This window comes from Leptosomus discolor, chromosome 9 (assembly GCF_034619465.1).
Source record: "Leptosomus discolor isolate bLepDis1 chromosome 9, bLepDis1.hap2, whole genome shotgun sequence".
Lineage (NCBI taxonomy): Eukaryota > Metazoa > Chordata > Aves > Leptosomiformes > Leptosomidae > Leptosomus > Leptosomus discolor.
Window position 1 is genome coordinate 37,472,008 of NC_141399.1, and position 18,103 is coordinate 37,490,110.

The following is an 18,103-nucleotide window of genomic DNA, read 5'->3' on the forward strand; positions in this document are numbered from 1 at the left end:
GCCTGCTGGGATGGCATTTTTTAGACATTCTCCTATTAACTGCTGTAGCAAAGCCTCAGTCTTGAGATCTGTGAGCAGAGCTATTATGCAGTTTGTAATACTAACAATCCTTCTATACGGTGAAAACACAGGAGCATTTCCATTCTCCCTGTCCTGGGGTGTAGGTATAGATTCCTCCACAGTGAATTTGAGTGTCCCGACAGTAGAGTGGCCTCTGAGTTAAAAAGAATTTGGTTTAAAAAAACTATGGCCCAGGACCAATTAGGCCATCATGTGAAAATTACTCAAGAGTATCTGTTTCGAGAGGGACAGAGCGGGATTTCTTAAGAGATCGTATGGTTCCATCCGGGCAGCAGCCCCTCAGTGAGTGACAAGCCTCATGCTGAATGTGCCGCCTTCTGCACCTCTGATTACCTGGGAGCTCTTGCCTCCTAACTAACCATGTCTGTCAGCTCTTGTGTAACCAACTCATCCCTGCACGTAGCAGTGACGTGGGTCATGGTTTTAAGCTGTAAACATAAATCCAGGGTGCCCCCAAGGTTCAGCGCTGTGAACAAAGCAGAGGCAGCAGCTTGGGCAAACCATTTTCTGCAGAAAGAGCGAGTAGATACTGAGCAGTTCTCCCTTGTTCAGGAAAGCGGCGATAAGACTGAAGGAAGAAGTCCTGGGAGTGAAATTGTAGTCTATGTGCTGGTTATGCCTTTGGCAAGCCTGACAATATCCTAACTGCTGATCCTGTTGGGTGTGGGGGTCATTGAAAATGCAAGTAAGGCACTGCAGTCCTGTAGCTACATAGATCAGCAAACCTTGCCCTCTTCATGCCTGCCTGTATCGCCCTGCATTTGCAGAAACAGTTCTACCAGCCAGTGCAGGGCAACCTTGTCTGGGACATGCTGTTACTGGGCTCTAGTGCCACTGCTGTCCTCTGGCTTCTGCAGAGCTGGGGATGAGGAGCAGAGTTTTGCATGCATGGAATCTTATGCCTGTGGGTATTTACCATTGCAGGGTAAGCCACAGACCTGTTCTATATGTAGGTTTAGTGGCTGAAGCTTCTAATTTTCTCTGGTTGACTTTATTTACTCAGCAGAAGACCTTAAAGCAGCTTTTCTGCTGCTGCAGGGATCTCAGAGGCTGGTGATGCCACAGGCAGGGTGCAAGCAGTGAACACTGGGGCTCATGCACAAAGCTGTCTTGAATAATCTTTCCTCTTGTCCAAAAGAGACAGTCCTGTACTCCTTCCTGCATGCATGATGCACTCTAATAGCAAGACCTAGGCTGCCCCTTTAACATCTCTAACCTCCTACATAAAATGAGCAGCTCCAGGATGGCTGCACTGGGTTTGGAGAGGCTTCTGTGGGTTTATGAGAATGCTGTACATGGGAGGTTGCTCTTTCTTTGTGCGGGTGACATGTCATCTCTGCTTCAGTGCCTGGTTTCTGGATACCATGCTTTAAAATAGAGATGTAGACAAATTGGCAAAAGGCCAGAGGAGAGCAGCGCTAATTGTCAGAGCTTTAGAAAACATGACCTCTGAGGAGAGGTTGAAGAAATCAGGTGCATTTAATCTAGACAAGACAGTATTGGTGGGGGAGGGATGTCATGGTTATCAGTACATAAAAGCTGTTGTAAAGGAAGGATGATTGATTTATTCTATCATGATCATTGGGGGGAAATGATGAGACAAAATTACATTTACACTGCAGAGGAGTTTTAGTTTGGATGTTTAGGAAAAGCCTTCAGTGCAGTGAAATGCAGGAAGAGATTGTCCAGGTGAGCTGTGGAATTTCTGACACTGGTGGTTTAAAGAAACTCTGGTCTGCTTCCGTGAAAGACATGGGCTGTGAGACCCCCCAAGATCCCTGATAGTGCCTTTGTTCCTGTAGTTTAGGCTAAAGGGTAGCTTTGAGTCTGACGCCTGTCCCTTAGCAACCACAAGCTTTGGCTTTGCCAGCATTGCCAAGTTCACATGGTCAGAAATGCATGAACCAGACTCCTTAGAGCATTGGCTGTAGTTCACAAAAATGGTGTGGCTTCAGTGGATGACAAAGTAAGCTCTGTTTATCTGCCCGCTGTTTGGGAGTCTTTTTGGCTGTGTCTGTATGGCACGGAAACCCAAGCTTGCTCTAGTCTAACTTTCTTGGGTAGGAGTGAAGAGACGGCAGCTTGGACCTTAGCACAAGGCAGTTGCCCAAGTAAGCATCCCCTGTCTGGAGACCTATTACACTAAATTTTGTGCCATTGTTTTCACAGCTCTCTGCAGCTGAGATACCAGGCTGAGATCTGATCCAGGCTGCCATCACCTCTGGCTGTAGTGCAGGCAGACATAGGCTTGGAAACACGACCTTTCCTCTTTAGTCGTGCCATAGGAACTACTTCTGTAGCAACATGACTCTAGGTTCCGGGGCCTTTAGGCATTATAAAATCAAATCTGAAAGTAGTAACTGGTTGCTGGGAATACATTGCAGATTAGCACAACTTGTTCTCTACCTTGACTGTTTTTACATTTGACAAATATCACTTGCAGGAAGAGGACAGGTTTTATTATAACTCTTTTGTTTGCTTCCCTTCCAACTTCCCAAGTACAATTTTCACAGGCATCAAACTACTTTCAGACAAAACGTTGGTGATTTCTCCAGTGGTGGTGAGAAATGGGGATGTGTGAGGGCGCTGTTCACGGGTGAAAGTGGAAGAATTTCTCACACTCCTTCACTTGTGATCTTGCCTACAAATCTTTTCTAGTCATAAGCTTTTTATTTAGGGGGAGAAGGTCTAGTTTTTTGGACCCATTGGCAAGGCACAGATAAAATCATGGACCTTTAATATCATGTTTGCTTCTTTTGCCTTGTCTCAGATGCACAAATGCAGAGTTCTGCCTTTTTGGACAAATTTACAGATGACGTTATCCCATGTTTTAAATACCCTACTTTCGTGCCCTTCTTGCCTGAAGCTATTAACATTGGCAGAATTGATGTCCTTTGTTTATTTTGTGTACTACTTACAGCCTGAATGTTGGACACCAGCTGATCTAGTTTTTCGCTGGGCTGCAGTAAGAGGTAGGGCGTGCTTTTCTGCTGGCTGTGTACATGCTCTTACGTCCCTGTCCTGAGGAGACTGAGAGCCGGTCTTCACAACAGGGATGGAGAAGGTGAAATGTCTTCCCTGTCATCAAGCTAAGAGCAGGTCTAGTAAAGGCAGGACTTCGCATACCTTCATCTTTGGAGTGTTTGTATGACAATCACACGCTTCTGCCTGTGGGTTGATGGGCAGACACCCCAGGGCTTGCAAGCGGGCAGTGGAACCTCCCATCTGCCATGACAAGAAGGGGTGTACAGTGGCAGCGCCCAAAGTGGCCAAAAGGAACGTACGTTGCTGATGGCACGCGGGAGCTGGGTGCAGCTGAGCCCAGGCTGCCGGGGAGCAGTGTGGCTGATCTCCACTCCAGCGTTCGTCTTGGAGCTGGGAGTCAGGAGGTCTGGATCTTATCCACGGCTCTGACACTGAGTCACAGCATGACTTCAGGCACTCAGATACCATGGTGATGAACGCAGCACAAATGTCTAGACAGATAGATTAGATTGGATAGACTCTGTATTTGACAAATATTTGTATATCATCTCTGTCAGAGCTCCCAGCCTGCTGGTTTCAGTGGGTCTCCTACACAGCATGGTGGGGAAGAACCACTTTTTCAGCTGAGGAAGGAGGGGACACATAACCACAGTGACACAAATACCAGTGGTGGCAGACTGGAAGCAAAGCAGGCAGCAGGGTGGCTCTTAGAGGAAACAACACTGCTTGGCAGAAAGGCTCAGGAGTCAGGAGCTGGCTTCACCCCAGCTCTGCTGCAGCCCTGCACGTGACCCTGTCTTTCCTCTGGTAACCAATAAGTCTGTAAGATCCTCAGGGCAGTGGTGACTTCCTTCTCCTGCTGTGGCTTCTATCACAGGGCCATGGTTTCAGAAAAAAAAGACAAACTACCAAAGTAAGACTTCCTTAAAAACTTTGCTGTGCCACTGTCAGCCTCTGGCACAAGGGAGGATGCAGGAGAATTGGCTGTCCCTGCAGTGACTCCTGGTTATTTTCCCACCCGGTTCCCTTGTGAAAGATGAACATAGCAGTACAGCAAAGACGTGACTAGGAGTGTGCCCCTGTAGGGATCTTTAGAGGCTCTGCAAGGTTTCCTAAGTACCCCTGCCTCCAGTAGCCCTGACAGCCAGCCAAGAGTGCTGGAGAGGAGCACTGCCTCTTTAAGGAGATTTGCATAGCAAGGCCTAATTACAGTTGTTGATTCGGATGTTTTCAGTGTTGTTCATATTCCATTAAAGGATAATGCCGCTTAATTTGCAGCAGAGGGTCTCGGTTAACAGTACACCCAATCACAAGGCAGCCCTAATGACACTACTTCCCTACTTTTGGTAACACATAATTAAAAAATCACTTCATTTCCAGTTGTGTGGTGCTCCCCTCTCCCCCAATCTCCTAATTACTTTCTAAGCCATTTCATGATTATCTGTAAATATGTCAGCACTTAAGGTCTACTAATGAGTCCATGGAAGAGTTAATACCTTGAGTGGCATAAGTGCTTGCCATTCCCTTTCTAGTACTGCATTGTAAGAAATCATTTTCCACCTTGCATGTGTGAGAAGAGGGGCTTTGCTTGCAGTGAGTTTGTATTTGTGCTCTGGCTTTGGGGCTGTAAGGATGACAGGAGAGGGGTAGCATTCAGAAACCCCATCTTAAGCTATAGGAGGTTTTTTGCTGGTTTTGGTAGTGGATGTGTATCTCTGCAAAATTTTTATGTGGCTTACAACCCACTGAAGGTGCTGTCCTATTATCTCACTGTTGGGAGCTGCTAATCAGAGGGGATTAGGCAGAACTGAGTATGAGTCTGGATCTAGCTGAGATGCCCACACATCTGGAAGAACTGTCTGAAATCGCTGGTTTCTGCCCTGACTCTACAGGTTTGTGGGAATTGGCCATACACCTCTTGCTCCACTTGGGCAAGAGAGGGCAATAGGTCTGTCTGTGACTTCCCTTGTGTGGTGTTTCTTTACAAGTTCATCTGGCATGCTGCAGTCAGTGGCACTTACGGAGGTGTGAGGGTAGCTTGGTCACTAGGTAAGGGAGTATCTGAATTTCCCAGCAAACCTGTGCACAGACGTCTACCACAGTTCTGTACTGCAGGCAAGAGGATGTGGAGTGAGATGTGCCCTGATGCCTGTGGTAAAATGGGCAATCTGTTCTCTCATCCAAGCACTGCTCTGCTCTGAAAAGCCACTATACAAATGCTGCTTTCTCACTTCATAGATCTAGTTCCTGTACTTGTCTGGTATCTTGGGTATTAAAATTCACCTGGGGTTTTCAGACTGAGCACTCAGAGCTGACAGAGTGATGGAGGAGTGAGCTGGAATATCTTTTCTGCCCATGTGTTACATGGGCTTGATTGCTGTGTTCTTTGTATGGTCAATCAGTAACACCTCATGCAAGCCCAGTGGGAGCCTACTGATGGTCTCTGAAGGCATTATTTGGAATAACCAGAGATAATTGTATGACTAGGGGTTAATTAACTTTCAGGAATTAAAGAATCAAGCTTAGGTTGCACTGCTCCAAGGGGTGAGTCTGTAAGGTTAGGAGTTAGAGAAATCTGCTCTTCTCTAATCATTTGAGCACATGTGACTTGGAAATCCTTGATACTTGGGGAATGTGAGGCTGCCTCAAATCGTATCCATGCATTTCTAGGCAATTCTTTAATAGCAGATAAAGGAGGAGGGTTTGAATATGCTCTTAAGCCTATCCATTTGTGTTTCAGGTAACCCTGTCACAGTGGGAATGAGCATCCATATCTCCAGCATTGACCAGATCTCTGAAGTCAACATGGTAAGTTTGAAAAGAAAAAAAAAAAAAAAAAAAAGCCTAATAAACTGTTCTTCCATTTTCTGGTTGAGATGTGCTTCCAAGACAATGGCTTCTTGGAGCTACCTGAGAGCTCAGAGTGCATGTCTGAAAAGCAAGGTAGTCACACCCCTGCTTCCTTCACCTTCTACCATGAGTCTTTCCTGCAGCTGGGAAGTTGTCAGAGAAAGTGTGACATTTGTCTGATACTGAAATGTATTTTTTTCTTCTGCTTTGGACACAGAATTCTGAGGGGTGATATGAACTCTGATTTAAGACAGAATTCTTCCTAAAGCATAAGGAATTCAAGCATGATTTCTCCATGTGTAGTATGGTGAAAAAAAAAAATCCAGCATTTAACAGGGCCTTAGGAAATGAGGGTTGTTTTCCAAATTTTTTTCTCAGCATACTGGTTTCAGTCTGAGCCTTGCTTCTTCCACCCACTGGGTTGCCTGTGTCACTGGGACTGCCTGTCAGTTGTCGGATCAAGACAGCCCCAGGCTGAAACAATCGTGAACTCACTGAAACAACACTTGAAAGACAGGACTGGCACGTGGGACCTCTGTGGTACACACCTGCCCCTGCTGGTGGTACTTGTGATGTGGTTGGACATGCTGAAAGACTGTAGTTCACTTCCTAATGTGGGGTAAATTCTAGTAGTGTTGGTGAATGTCTATATATCCCTGGTGGTATCTGTGAACATGTGGAAGAAGGATTTCTGCTGGCATCTCTGGAGCTAGTGGCATCTTATCCAGAGTAGATTCTCATCACTTACACTTCTGTGCTGGTTGCACAGTTGACCTCTCTGAGCCATTAACACTTATGCCTTGAAAGAGTAGATGTGAATTTTATTTTTCAGTTGACACAAAGGCAGTGGTGGCTTTACAGTCAGCCTGCGCCTGCCAAGTTGAAAAACAGACAGTAGCTTTTCATGTTTGATGGTGCTAATTTGGCATTTCTTTGGAGATTTGTGCTGGAAAGGGAGACATCTAATGGAGATCTGGTTTTGGGTGGCATTGTTAGACTAGAGCTTTTCATAACACTGAGAGGAAAAAAATGTCTACTCAGATAGCAACAGTTTGGAGTGAAACTTGTTAATTATTTTGACCATGGTTTGGGTACACATCCAGGCCTGTTCTATTTCAGAAGCCCTTAGCACCCAGCAGAGGACATGGATTGTGCTGATCATTCCTAACCTTGCCTTCCTCCCTCCTGCCTAGAGGCTTTTCCTTCAAACTCCTTTCCAAGAGGCTGAGTGGAGTGGAAGATTGGTGGGGACCTCCTGGCAGCAGCTGTCCTGTTCCTCAGTTCCTGACACATGCAGGAGAATCCTAGGCCAGTTTAGAGCTCTTGCTGTTCAAGTCAATTAAAACCTTGGTCTCCCAATGCTCCTGTTCTATTTATCTGTTTCTGGACTATCCTGCCCTGTTTCTCTGGCCCACCAGCTATTCTGCTGTTGCATGGTGGGGAGGAGGGGAGGCGAGACAATTTGACTAATTGTTTTTGTTTCCAAACTGCTTGAAAAGCCTGAGTATGTACATTGATATGACCCAGCATGAAGTGCCAACCACGAACTTTCGGTTTCTCATATGGAACAGTTTCTTTTGCAGACTCTCTGCTGTCATCCCACCTTTACTGTAATTACCTTCATAGCATGTTACACCTCAGTCTAGCAACAGTGACACTGGACACTGTGTCCAGTCAGAAATTCAGGTACAGACCTATGTTCCCACTGCATTATGTAGCTGTGCTTGAGGTTAGTCTCAACTTAGAAGAGCCAGATGGCTTAACCTAGTTCCATCTGTCTTGCTTACCAGGTCAGAGTTCAACTTTGAGTCTTCTCCTCCCCTGGTCTCAACTGGGATCTGAGTTTTCCTACGTGGTGAACCAGCTGTCACCCTGCTTGCTAGAGCCAACATGAACAACTTGGGGTCTAGACCTGTAGCTTAAGACCCCAGCTTGCACAAATGTAACTGGAAGGGAGCAAGGGATTTGGTTATCAGCTTAACTGTAACAACTGCCCTGATCTTCCTCTGTAGACCTGAGAAAATACCTGAGCACTGCAGAGGCTGGTTCAGGATGAATGTCCTGCTGCAGATGGGCCCATGGACTATAAAGGCTGATCAAGTGCTTTGTCAAACACCTATTGTGAGCAGCTGTGGCCAGGCATGCTGTGTCCTAGGCCAGTAGACATTCTCTTAGGAACACTTTTCAACCCTTGCCATGTGAATGTCTTGCTCTCCTCTCTCCAGTGAACACCTGTGTCCCTCTGCTGCAGGATGGCTGGGGCAAATGTGTATGCTCAGGGCTGGGAAGAAACAGCAGCAATGATCTCTCTGTGGGGTGCATGGGAGAGCAGGTTTTCTGGCATGGACCTTCATCCACATGCTGCTCTGGATCTTGCAGAATTTGGGCAGCACTATTGACATTGAGCGCTTTGATGGTCGTGGCATGGCGGTAGTCAGGCTGGGCACCAGGCACTGTGCATGCCACACTCCTGTTTATACAGTGAAGGCATGTCACTTCTGGGCTTTTGATTTTCCCTCCTGGCTCTCTGTTTGACTTGGCGAGCATAATCTCCTGCCCATCCTTCCTGCATATGTTGGGGCAGGGCAGCGGGGGGAGGTGGGAATGTGGGACAAAGTGGCTATATGTGAGAACATACTCAAGATCAAGATCTGTAAGCACCATGACTTGGCGGCTTCAAAAAGGGGTTAAAAGATCAGAATCATCTTAAAGAACAAACAATTTGGGACCAGAAGAGTTATGTAAGTTTCTAGGCTGAAGGGATTTTATGTGCATCATTCTTCTGTGACAGGTGCCCCGAGGAAAGGGCTGTGTCTTACCCTTGCTCTGGACATGGATGCTGGCAAGAAAAACAAGGCCTTTTTTTGGCATCATGTGTGACTGGGAAAGGGTCTGTGCAATGAATAAATTAAAGGCACACAAGTGAAGCAGGGTTGTCATAGCAACCAAATAGCTTCTATTGTTCCACAAGGAGCATTATTACTTACTGCCCCTTGTAGGATAATTAATTAATCCTCAGACATCCTTTCAGGAACAATGGCCCCGGTGCTGGGCAGGCTGAGGAGAGTCCCCAGCTCTCCCATGCCTTTCCCTGGGTCTCTTGGGGTCTGATGGCTGTGTAATGGCAGGGAACACATGCTGTCAGTGACTAGCTGTTGCGTGATTCAAAAAGTTGTTTTTCACAGGAGTCCAGCTGGATGCGGTGTTGTGGAGGAATATAGCTCCACCCATGATCTAAGGAGCATCCTTGCCTTTACTCCCATAGGAACTGTATTACCAAAATGATGATGTGGTGACATTTCGATCCTGGAGGATACACGGCTCTCTGCAAAGGCAACACAGTTATGTCTTTATGCTGGAGGCTCCCAGACAGTCTGATATACAGAATGCTTTGCAGGTGCCTGTACATGCTATGTGTTTCCTGGTGCCTTGCTATACAATGTTGATGCATTTCCATTCCCTTGAGGGCCATGCCCAGATACTGTACCATGGTACAGTTCAGAAGATGGAGTCATGCCAGGATGCAGGATGTTCATAGGTACAGAGCTGGCTTAGTAATGATCTGCCAATGATGAGGGAAAAAATCTACAGTCCTTAATTTAAAAAAAAAAAAAAAGACACCTTCTTGTTCATTGCAGCTGCTGCCTGTGTGTGGTCAGCCATATTTTCAAGCACACTTGCTAGAGTAATGCTTTATTACTGTGTGCTCCTCCTAGCCCTGCTAAGCAATGCTGAGCTGCAGCCTCTGTTCTTGTCAGTGATTAGAAGGATTATTTGCTGAGCCAAGATCAGTGACATCAATTGAAATGCCTGGGAAAGGATGCCAGGGACCAGGCCAAATAGGTGTTGGGGAGGGCACATTTGACTGGCAGACCCTCTGGGAAGTGCTGATCCATGAAGATGAAAGGCCTAGCTGGAACCTTTTCATATCCTGTATGAATTTGCAAGTTGGGGATCTAAATGAAGGCTGAAAGGAGGAATGTCTTCATAACGATGTGCAGTAGCTCAGATGGTCTGCAAAGAATGGAAGGATGGTATTTCCTAGTTCTTAAAGGAAATGGGTTGTGTAAATTATCTGGTAAATGCAGTTTTGCTACAGATGGTTGAATTGCAGTAAGCATGAAACAACATGCTGTTATTTATAGGTGATTGTTGGTGTATAATGGTACTTGGACAGTGCTATGTTCAGACCTCTTAGTATGGTACCCAAGTTACTGAGGATTCTAGCAGTACTTCTGACCCAGGAGAATGAAGAGTGCTGGCAGCATGGAGCTCGAGTCACTCTGCAGCTGAAGCAGCATGAAGGTTTCTGTCTGTGTGGTACGTGGCCTGAGTGCTGCCCAAAGTCACTATCAGCTTAACAGTCTGGTTCAACCAACCTGCTTTGGTGGATCCAGTTCTGAAGCCGTTGATATTGGATACCATTGGTATCCAATATCAATGGCTTCAGAAGGAGCTGGAAGTCTTCCCCCACTCCTGCATGTTCTTTCAATAGACAGCTGACGACTGGCCTGTTCAGGGTGTATTGTACTTGCTGCATGGTGGGACTAGAAGCTAATACTTCCAGCTGTAGCCTCCTCTCTCTCTAGATAATCTTTGGGGACATATTTTTCTAGCACCAGACAGTTCAGACTCCCTTCAAGCATTAATGAACTATTTCAATAAGGGAATCAACCAGAAGTTTTGTATGCATTTGAAATAAGAGATGGTTACCCTTCATAACGCTTCCATTTTCCTGCCCTATGATCTGTGCAGTCCTAAACCTGCTCCCTCCTGTGTATCTGCACACTGTAGACAGCTCAGAGCATCCAGCCGTCATAGCTGTGATTTCTTTGTGGCTCCTATAATTTATTCATCCCAAGATGCTCTCCTACATCTGCAATAACATTGTTTCAGTTTGTTATAGCACTAGCTTTAAAGTTTTATAAACCTGGTAAGGAGTTGAAAAGTTACAAGAGAATTGTTGTAGAGGGCTAGCGTAAGAAACAAGGCTTCCAAATACAAATGTTTGCAGGAATGTATGTGTTAAAGGAACGATACTGGTGGGATTGGCAATACCTTTTGCTAGAGGACAATCTGCAGTGCAGACAGGTTAGAGGTTGGTGCAGGATGCTTGGCAAAGCCGATCATGATGCTTCACTTCATTGCCTCCTGCCCCCTACTCCTGTGTCACCTGTTGCTACACTGCTGTCTTGTTGGAGTGACTGCACTCACCCTGGCATACTGCACTGGATCTCTTGGGGGTTATGGAAGGAAGCATCGTGTCTGTTATTTTGCAACTTCCCAAAGCTTGCTTGAAAAACAAGCTGTTGTCTTGGTCAAAGAAGTTTTGCCTGTTCAAGAGAGATGTAAAGCATGTCCCAAGACAGCAATGAGCTGCAAATATTTTAAATTGGTTTTTAACACAAAAGAAAGTGGATCAGGTTGTATGTATAAGGTTGTTCTTGATCGGGACAGTTTCATCCAACAACCTGTTATGCCGTCATCAGTGGGGCATCACTCTTCTCACTACATCAAAATTTCCACCTATTAAGCATGCTTGAAATAGCCTTTGTATTGGAATCTGTCCTGATCAGGCTTTGCAGTTCTGTTTTCACTAGAATATGAATATGCACTGACTAGTTGAATCTCAATTTCAGTGTAACTCATGCACAGTAATATATGTGCTTGACTCTGCTGTATGCTGGGCATAGTTGATGAAAAAAGGCAGTGTGGATGGCTAGGTTCCATGAGAGGCTTTCTTTGGTACACAACACAACAGTGTCTTAGGCTGTACATGCTCCTGGTCAGAGCTCTTGACCTTTGGGCCCTTTCAGGAAAGGGGAAGGGAAAGGCAGGAAAATGTATATCCATGTGAGTTTGCTGATCTGGATGCATGATGTCCAATTAATTCTCAACTGTTTTGACAGTCAAATCGTGTATGCAAACCCCTGGTTTCCTTAGGGCTGATGTATCTTTGGTAGTAGCCTTTGAGGACCCTCGGTATGCCTGCAATAATGGACAGAAACAACTTTGCTGCAGTATGCCCTTGAAAAGGATTTTCCATTGGTATAGATATATTGAGCTTTAAACCCCAAGATTTTAAAGAAGAGGTTTCTACTATTATACTACATTTTTGTGGTGGTTTGGTGTCTGGCGGGGTTTTGGTAGTGGGGGAGGGGGCTACAGAGGTAGCTCCTTTAAGAGGGTTCTAGAAGATCCCCCGGCTCCAATTTCGGACCTGCCTCTGGCCAAGACCAGGCCAATGACACCTCTTCGAATAACTATTTAAGAGTGAAAGAAGTGGTTGATTGTTGGCTTTTGTTTTGCCTGTCTGTGTTGGTGAGCTGGAGAGAGAAGGGGGATGTGAGGGAGACAGCCCTGCGGTCAGCCAGGCCGGTGAGGCAGGAGAGGGGGAGCTGTGCCGGGGCAGAGGTTCCCCTGCGGCCCGCGGTGGGGTGGCGGCTGAGCCCCTGCAGCCCCTGGAGCCCAGCGGTGGCCCAGAGGTCGCCCTGCAGCCTGCGGAGGAGCCCAGGCCGGAGGAGCAGGGCCCGGGCCCGGAGCAGCCGTGGCTCCGAGGCAGCCCGCGCTGGAGCCGCCCGTCGGTGGGAGGGCGGCAGCCCCGGGAGGGACCCGCGCTGGGGGGTTCTGGGGAGCTGCGGCCCCGCGGGAAGGACTCGCGTTGGGGCAGTTGGCGGAGGAATGTCTGCCGGGAGAGGGACCCCGCGGTGGGGCAGGGGAGGGCTGCGAGGGCCCCTCTGCCTGAGGGGGAAGGAGCAGCGGAGACACCTTGTGCCGGCCGGACTGTGACCCCCATTCCCTGCCCCTGCGCTGCTGGGGGGGAAGAGGGAGCAGAGCTGAGCCTGGGAAGAAGGGAGGGGTGGGGGGGAAGGTGTTTGGTGTTTTTAAGACCTGATTGTATTTCTTACTATCCTTGATGATGATGGGTGTTGATTAAATTGATGTTGTTATCCTCAAGCTGAGTCTGTCTTTTGCTTGTGACCATAACAGGTGAGTGAGCCCTCCCTGTCCTTTGTCTTGAGACTTTTGGACGTATTTTCTCCTCCCCATCCCTCAGGGGATGGGGTAGTGGTGAGCGAGTGGCTGTGGGGTGCTTTTGTTGCCAGCTGGGTAGGCTCAAACCACGACAGTCCTATACTCTCATATATTCTCTTCAAATATATCAGCATTTTCTTATTCTTAACTGAAAGTGTTCTGTTTTGTTGCCACCTCTTTTCAATAGAGAAATAACATACAGGTATTTCCCAGTCAGTCTGTTCTATGTCCCTGGGTATCCAAAGGTTTTTAAAAAAGCAAAGGTTAAAGCATTTAACTCCTACAGTCAGAGGTTTCTCGAGTTATATGCTATGAGATACAAGTATGACATGACACTCCAGTGTGGTAAATGTTTCCCTGTAGCCTAAGGTATCTCCAGCTCTATGACACCGTAGTATCTAAACTGAGTCTGTGTGTGTACACTATGTCTTGGTATTTACAGCTGCTCAATATTGAAGTCTGCCAAAATATGGCAAAACTAAGAGGCAGCTTTGATCCTGAGCTAATAATGGTGCACTGTGATAGTGCTGCAGGTGCTGTAGTCCTGTTGGATTGCTGTAGGCTCCTGGGATGGTACTGTTGCAGGTAGCAAAGGATGCTGTGGGGCCTTGGAGCTGGAAAAGGGCCAAATTCTACCGGTGTGGCGTGGTAAGAATGGTACAGGTCTGACTTAGGGTGAGATGTCCTCAGACTCTGTGCTGGCATGGACAGGTGTGGGTTACATGCTTTTTTCACATGCTAGGGGCTTCTGTGTTCTGTGATTTAAATTAAGGTATTGCAAACGTGCAGCTGAGATGGAAGGTTTCTTCAGAGCTGGCAAGTATCTGTGCCTTCCTCTGCTTCAGTACAACTTAGGTCACGCAGCTATTGTCACTTCAAGTCCTGGTGTACAGGGCTGCAATGCATTGGATGGCTGTTCGCTTGGGAAATCAAACAGTGGCAGTTTTGTACATGTGAAACGGCATTTTCCTGAAGGGGAGTGTTACCAGGGGATATGAAGGGCAGTCCTGCACAATGTGTGCAGTGTCCTGTGCACACTGCCACCAGTTACATACAGTTATCTGGGTGGTCTTCTCATGTCTCTGCTTCTCCTGCAACAGGAAATAGCTTGTGCATAAACACACAGCCACTTGGTTAGCTGAAGGAAAGCAACGGCATCTTGATGCTTTTTGCTTTTGCTAGGAGGATGTTTGGAGATATAAAAGATGGTTGTAGCAGGGTGGAGAGTAACCTCCAAACCACTCTAGACATGGCAGCTTTGACCTGATCTTGTTTGTAGGCATGAGGTACAACTGCCTACTCTGTGGCTAATCTAGATAGATGGTAAGAGTAGAAATCTAGTGAGCTCCTAGAAACATCTTTGCAACAAAGCAGTTGTCAGGGCCTCATCTTATCTGCCATTGTGCTAGATTTGAGGTTACTTCATGTATCCTTTCTATGGCAACATCCTGTGACTGCTAAGGTTCAGGGTGACTTTCACCAGCACTGATACAGTCTGAAAAGTCAAGAATCAGATGTGAATATCTGCTCACACCACATTATGCTTTTCTTTAACAGAAATCCCACTGACTGTGCTGAAAGATCCCTTGGACTAAAGTAGTGCATGAGGACAAGTAAAGCATCTGGCCTCAGGGGTGCTCTGCATTGTGATGGTAGAGGGGACCGGGTGCTCAAATTTAAACAAGCAACGGTCCCATTTCTGCCTAAAAGACAGGGACAGTCTTTCACAGGAGGGTAGGGTTCTTGCACAAAATAGTTAAGAACAAAGCAAACTTGTGAAGGGGCCTGAAGTACTTCCCATTCATTGGTTCTGAAATTGGTTGCAAAGAGATTGTCCTATCTTAAAAAACTAGAAAATAGGTCAGTGTGACTCATATGTCAATATTTACTGCATTTATGGCAACTTGCGGAAGGGAAAAATCTTATCTGTCTTCCATAGTATTTCACAGATTATCCCATTCCCATGACAAAATTCTCTGTATGTCCTTGGTCCTGGTGTTGTTTGAATGCAGAAAGAGCCCAGTAAATTCACTACATCTTAGAGTCGAGTTGCTAAGCAACAACCCAAAGGTCACCACACAGTCTCTTCAAATGCCATGACCAGCTGAAAGCTAGGATCTGCACAAAGCATCAGGAATTCCTTCTGAGACAGAGTTCCCAAGGACTCCATGCATGTGTATCAGAAAGCAGCCTGATAAAGCAGCAGTCCTACCAGGTCCCTGCCACTGTACTGCCTGGAGGTATCCTCATGTGAGAGGGAACAACTTTATCGCTTCCCCTATAAAGGGGTCTCCTATGCTTTTACTGAAGGGCTCTGATGTTTTGAACATTAATGAGGTCCTTGAATAAAATATTTTTGTTGGCTGAATTGTATGATCAGTAGATGGTGAACTGTGGAAACCTTGCTGAACCAAGCTCTCAGTTAAAGAAAGACTGAACTGCTGGACCAGAGAATGACTCTCTGCCCCTGAGGCTTTTTATTCTACCATGCTTCTTTCTTCCTAGGTATCTTGTAGCATTCACAGGATATCTCGGTGGGAGAGTCTGCAGAAAGCTCTGTGTCTGCATAACTGGAAATTCTTGGTTATGGGAAAGCTGTTGGGTAGACTGGCTGATTCCTAGCCTAGACCTTGGGTTTTGCAGCATGAATAAAATGCGGTGGTAATGCTTATTGCAAACGATTCCCCTCTGTGCATCTTTCCGTGATGCTGTTATCCCCAAGGAGCAGCTTGCAAGTCCTCCAGTATCACAAGTTCAAGCCCCAGGAGGGCTGAGTCAACCCTGCTCTGGTACTAAGAAACAGAGTTCACATGTTTTGCTCACTAGGTGATTTCCCAAACGAGAACATTTCTGTGCTCTCACTGAAGAGGCTAAGTTTACTCTGCATTTCATAGGTGACTCCACCCCACGTCAGGAGAGAAGTCATGTTGGAGAGGATGAGAATCCATGGCTATATAGTTTGCAGAATGCTTTCAGCTGAACAGTGCTATGTATTGCAGTGCTCCATCTGTTCCTGTATCAGCCAAGTTATCTTTAGATCTGAACAAGTCAGTGTTGTATGGTGGTGGTATGAACCACTTCAGCTTGCACCCCAGCATTCCTGTAGTAGTTAGAATTGCTACTGCAGAAAAACTTGCCTAGGATAAAAATGTAGGGTTTTTTTTCTTGCTAAAGTTTTTATTCAGGTTTTTACACAGGCAGAACTCCCACAGCCTTTATATATATATTTTATATATATATTAAAAAGCTGTCTGTATTTGAAAGCAATGTTCCAAACTGCCACCTGTTTCAATAGCAATGCTGCAGCATTGGAGAGGGTTACTGTAGAATGCTAAAGTATCTTCCCACAAGTGAAAGCTTCATCTGGTTTGATTGAAAACCAAATTAGATCTTGAGAATTTGACCTTCTGGCATCCTGTCATATATACATTTAAAGCATCTAGCAACAGAGCGTGTATGTGCGCAAGAGTGCCAGTACCTCAATATAGAACCTAGATCCAAATACAAATGCATGCATGTCATGTTGCTATTTGAATATGTAAATAAATGGGGCTATATATAGCTCTATATGTTATGTACATGTTAAGTGAAGGTGGCAGATACGACAACTGAATAGCTTTGCTGTTTCTGAATGCTGGTAGAGGCTCCCTGCTTGCTCCCTACATCTCTCGTGCTTGCTCCTACCCCTCTCAGCCTTTCTGCTATCACAGTTTTCAGGCCTCTGGAGAAGACTGTGTGTGGGGACAGGAGTTGTTAATATTCTGAGTCGGTGCTGAGTTGCTAGGCTACAGAGAAAAATGAACATTCAAGGAAAAATGATGGTAAAAGGAAGAGTATCTGCTGAGCTGTTTGGAGATCTGGAAAGGTTCTCTAGTCAGATGAAAGGGACCATTTTGGGCAAGGAGAGTGTGCATGCATGTGGGTAGTCCCTGCTACCTGGACACAAACAGAGTCTCAGGCCAGCTTCAGCCAGAAAAATGGCAGAGGAGGGAGTAAAAGGCAAGATCCACTGGCCCCTTCCACGTCACCGCTTGCAAGGTGTGCGCAGCTGACCTCCTACTGTCTGCCAGGGTGCAGTACGTCACCAGGTTGGAGTATACCCTCTTATACATCCTTTGCCCCCTTTTTTCAGGGTGCTGAGCTGCCATCTGCGGCTCTAGTGAAGAGGGAAGCAAACCCAAAACATACTCACTCCTTACAGGTTGGACCTCATCTCACTTTTCCACTGCAGCAACCTGCTACCACACTGTGTCCGTAACTTCAGTGTGACTGCAGGAGAAGGCAGCCTGTGGCTTCTATCTCCCTGTCCATCCCCTTTGATGCACTCCTAGGTCAGGGATACACAAAGTATTGACCCTTTTATCCATCAAGAGTTTGCAGCTAAGTTTCAAGGGGACTTGAGGTTTTACAACACACAAGCTCCTGTCCAAGCCTAGTTTTCCTTGGTCCCAGTGTAGGTCGTGAACACAAAGCCTCTTCCTTTTCAGCTGTTTCCCTCCATAAATGAGTGTCAAGTATTTAGCTGTATAGGCTGTGAGCTATCAGACCTTCCAGGTGCCTTGTGTTCCACTCTTCTGGAAGGATGGCTTTGCCCTGTGCTTCTGTTCCTGTCTGCAAGATTTCTGTTCCCTCTCAATATTACTGGCTGTATCAGAACCCTCAGAAAAATTAAACAGTGCCTTTGGGTATTTTTATTATCTGGATACTTTATTTACTGAGCTCACATGGGCTCCCTGCCAATAACTTTCAGCCAGCTCTGCAAATAGAGCTCCTTGGCTCCAGGACTGTTGGTCCTGGTACTGCAGAGAGCACTCACTCAGCATGGACAGAGACTGCAGCTTGTTCTCTGTCATCCAGTTGGCCGTGAAGTCAAAGTCTGCTTGCTTGTGGACCTCCACAGCCTGCTGAAATCTCCTTTTTCTTCATGTATCCTGTAATAAGCTTGAGTTGTTCAGCAGAATAGGGAAGGTTTCATACAGCTGCATTTTGAATGCTATTGTTAGTTAACTACACTGCACCCGTCCATCGGGTTTATGATCCCGCAGCAAAGACTTGGATTGCTAAAGTGGAAGAACGATAGTACGGGCCATGTTGTGTTCACTGCTGCTAGTGTCAGCCTGCATTGGTTCCCTGGCATTACCCTGGCATAACC

At 46.4% G+C, this 18,103-nt stretch overlaps 1 protein-coding gene across 2 annotated transcripts in view; it reads left to right on the top strand.

The window, feature by feature from the left end:
• LOC104340672 (gamma-aminobutyric acid receptor subunit beta-4) overlaps window positions 1-18,103 on the top strand; it is a 74,534-nt gene that overhangs the window by 21,242 nt on the left and 35,189 nt on the right. For both annotated transcript variants that reach the window (XM_086470707.1, XM_086470708.1), the window contains exon 3: window positions 5,807-5,874. In XM_086470707.1, coding sequence (XP_086326833.1) covers window positions 5,807-5,874 — 68 coding nt within the window. The remainder of the gene's footprint in view (window positions 1-5,806; window positions 5,875-18,103) is intronic.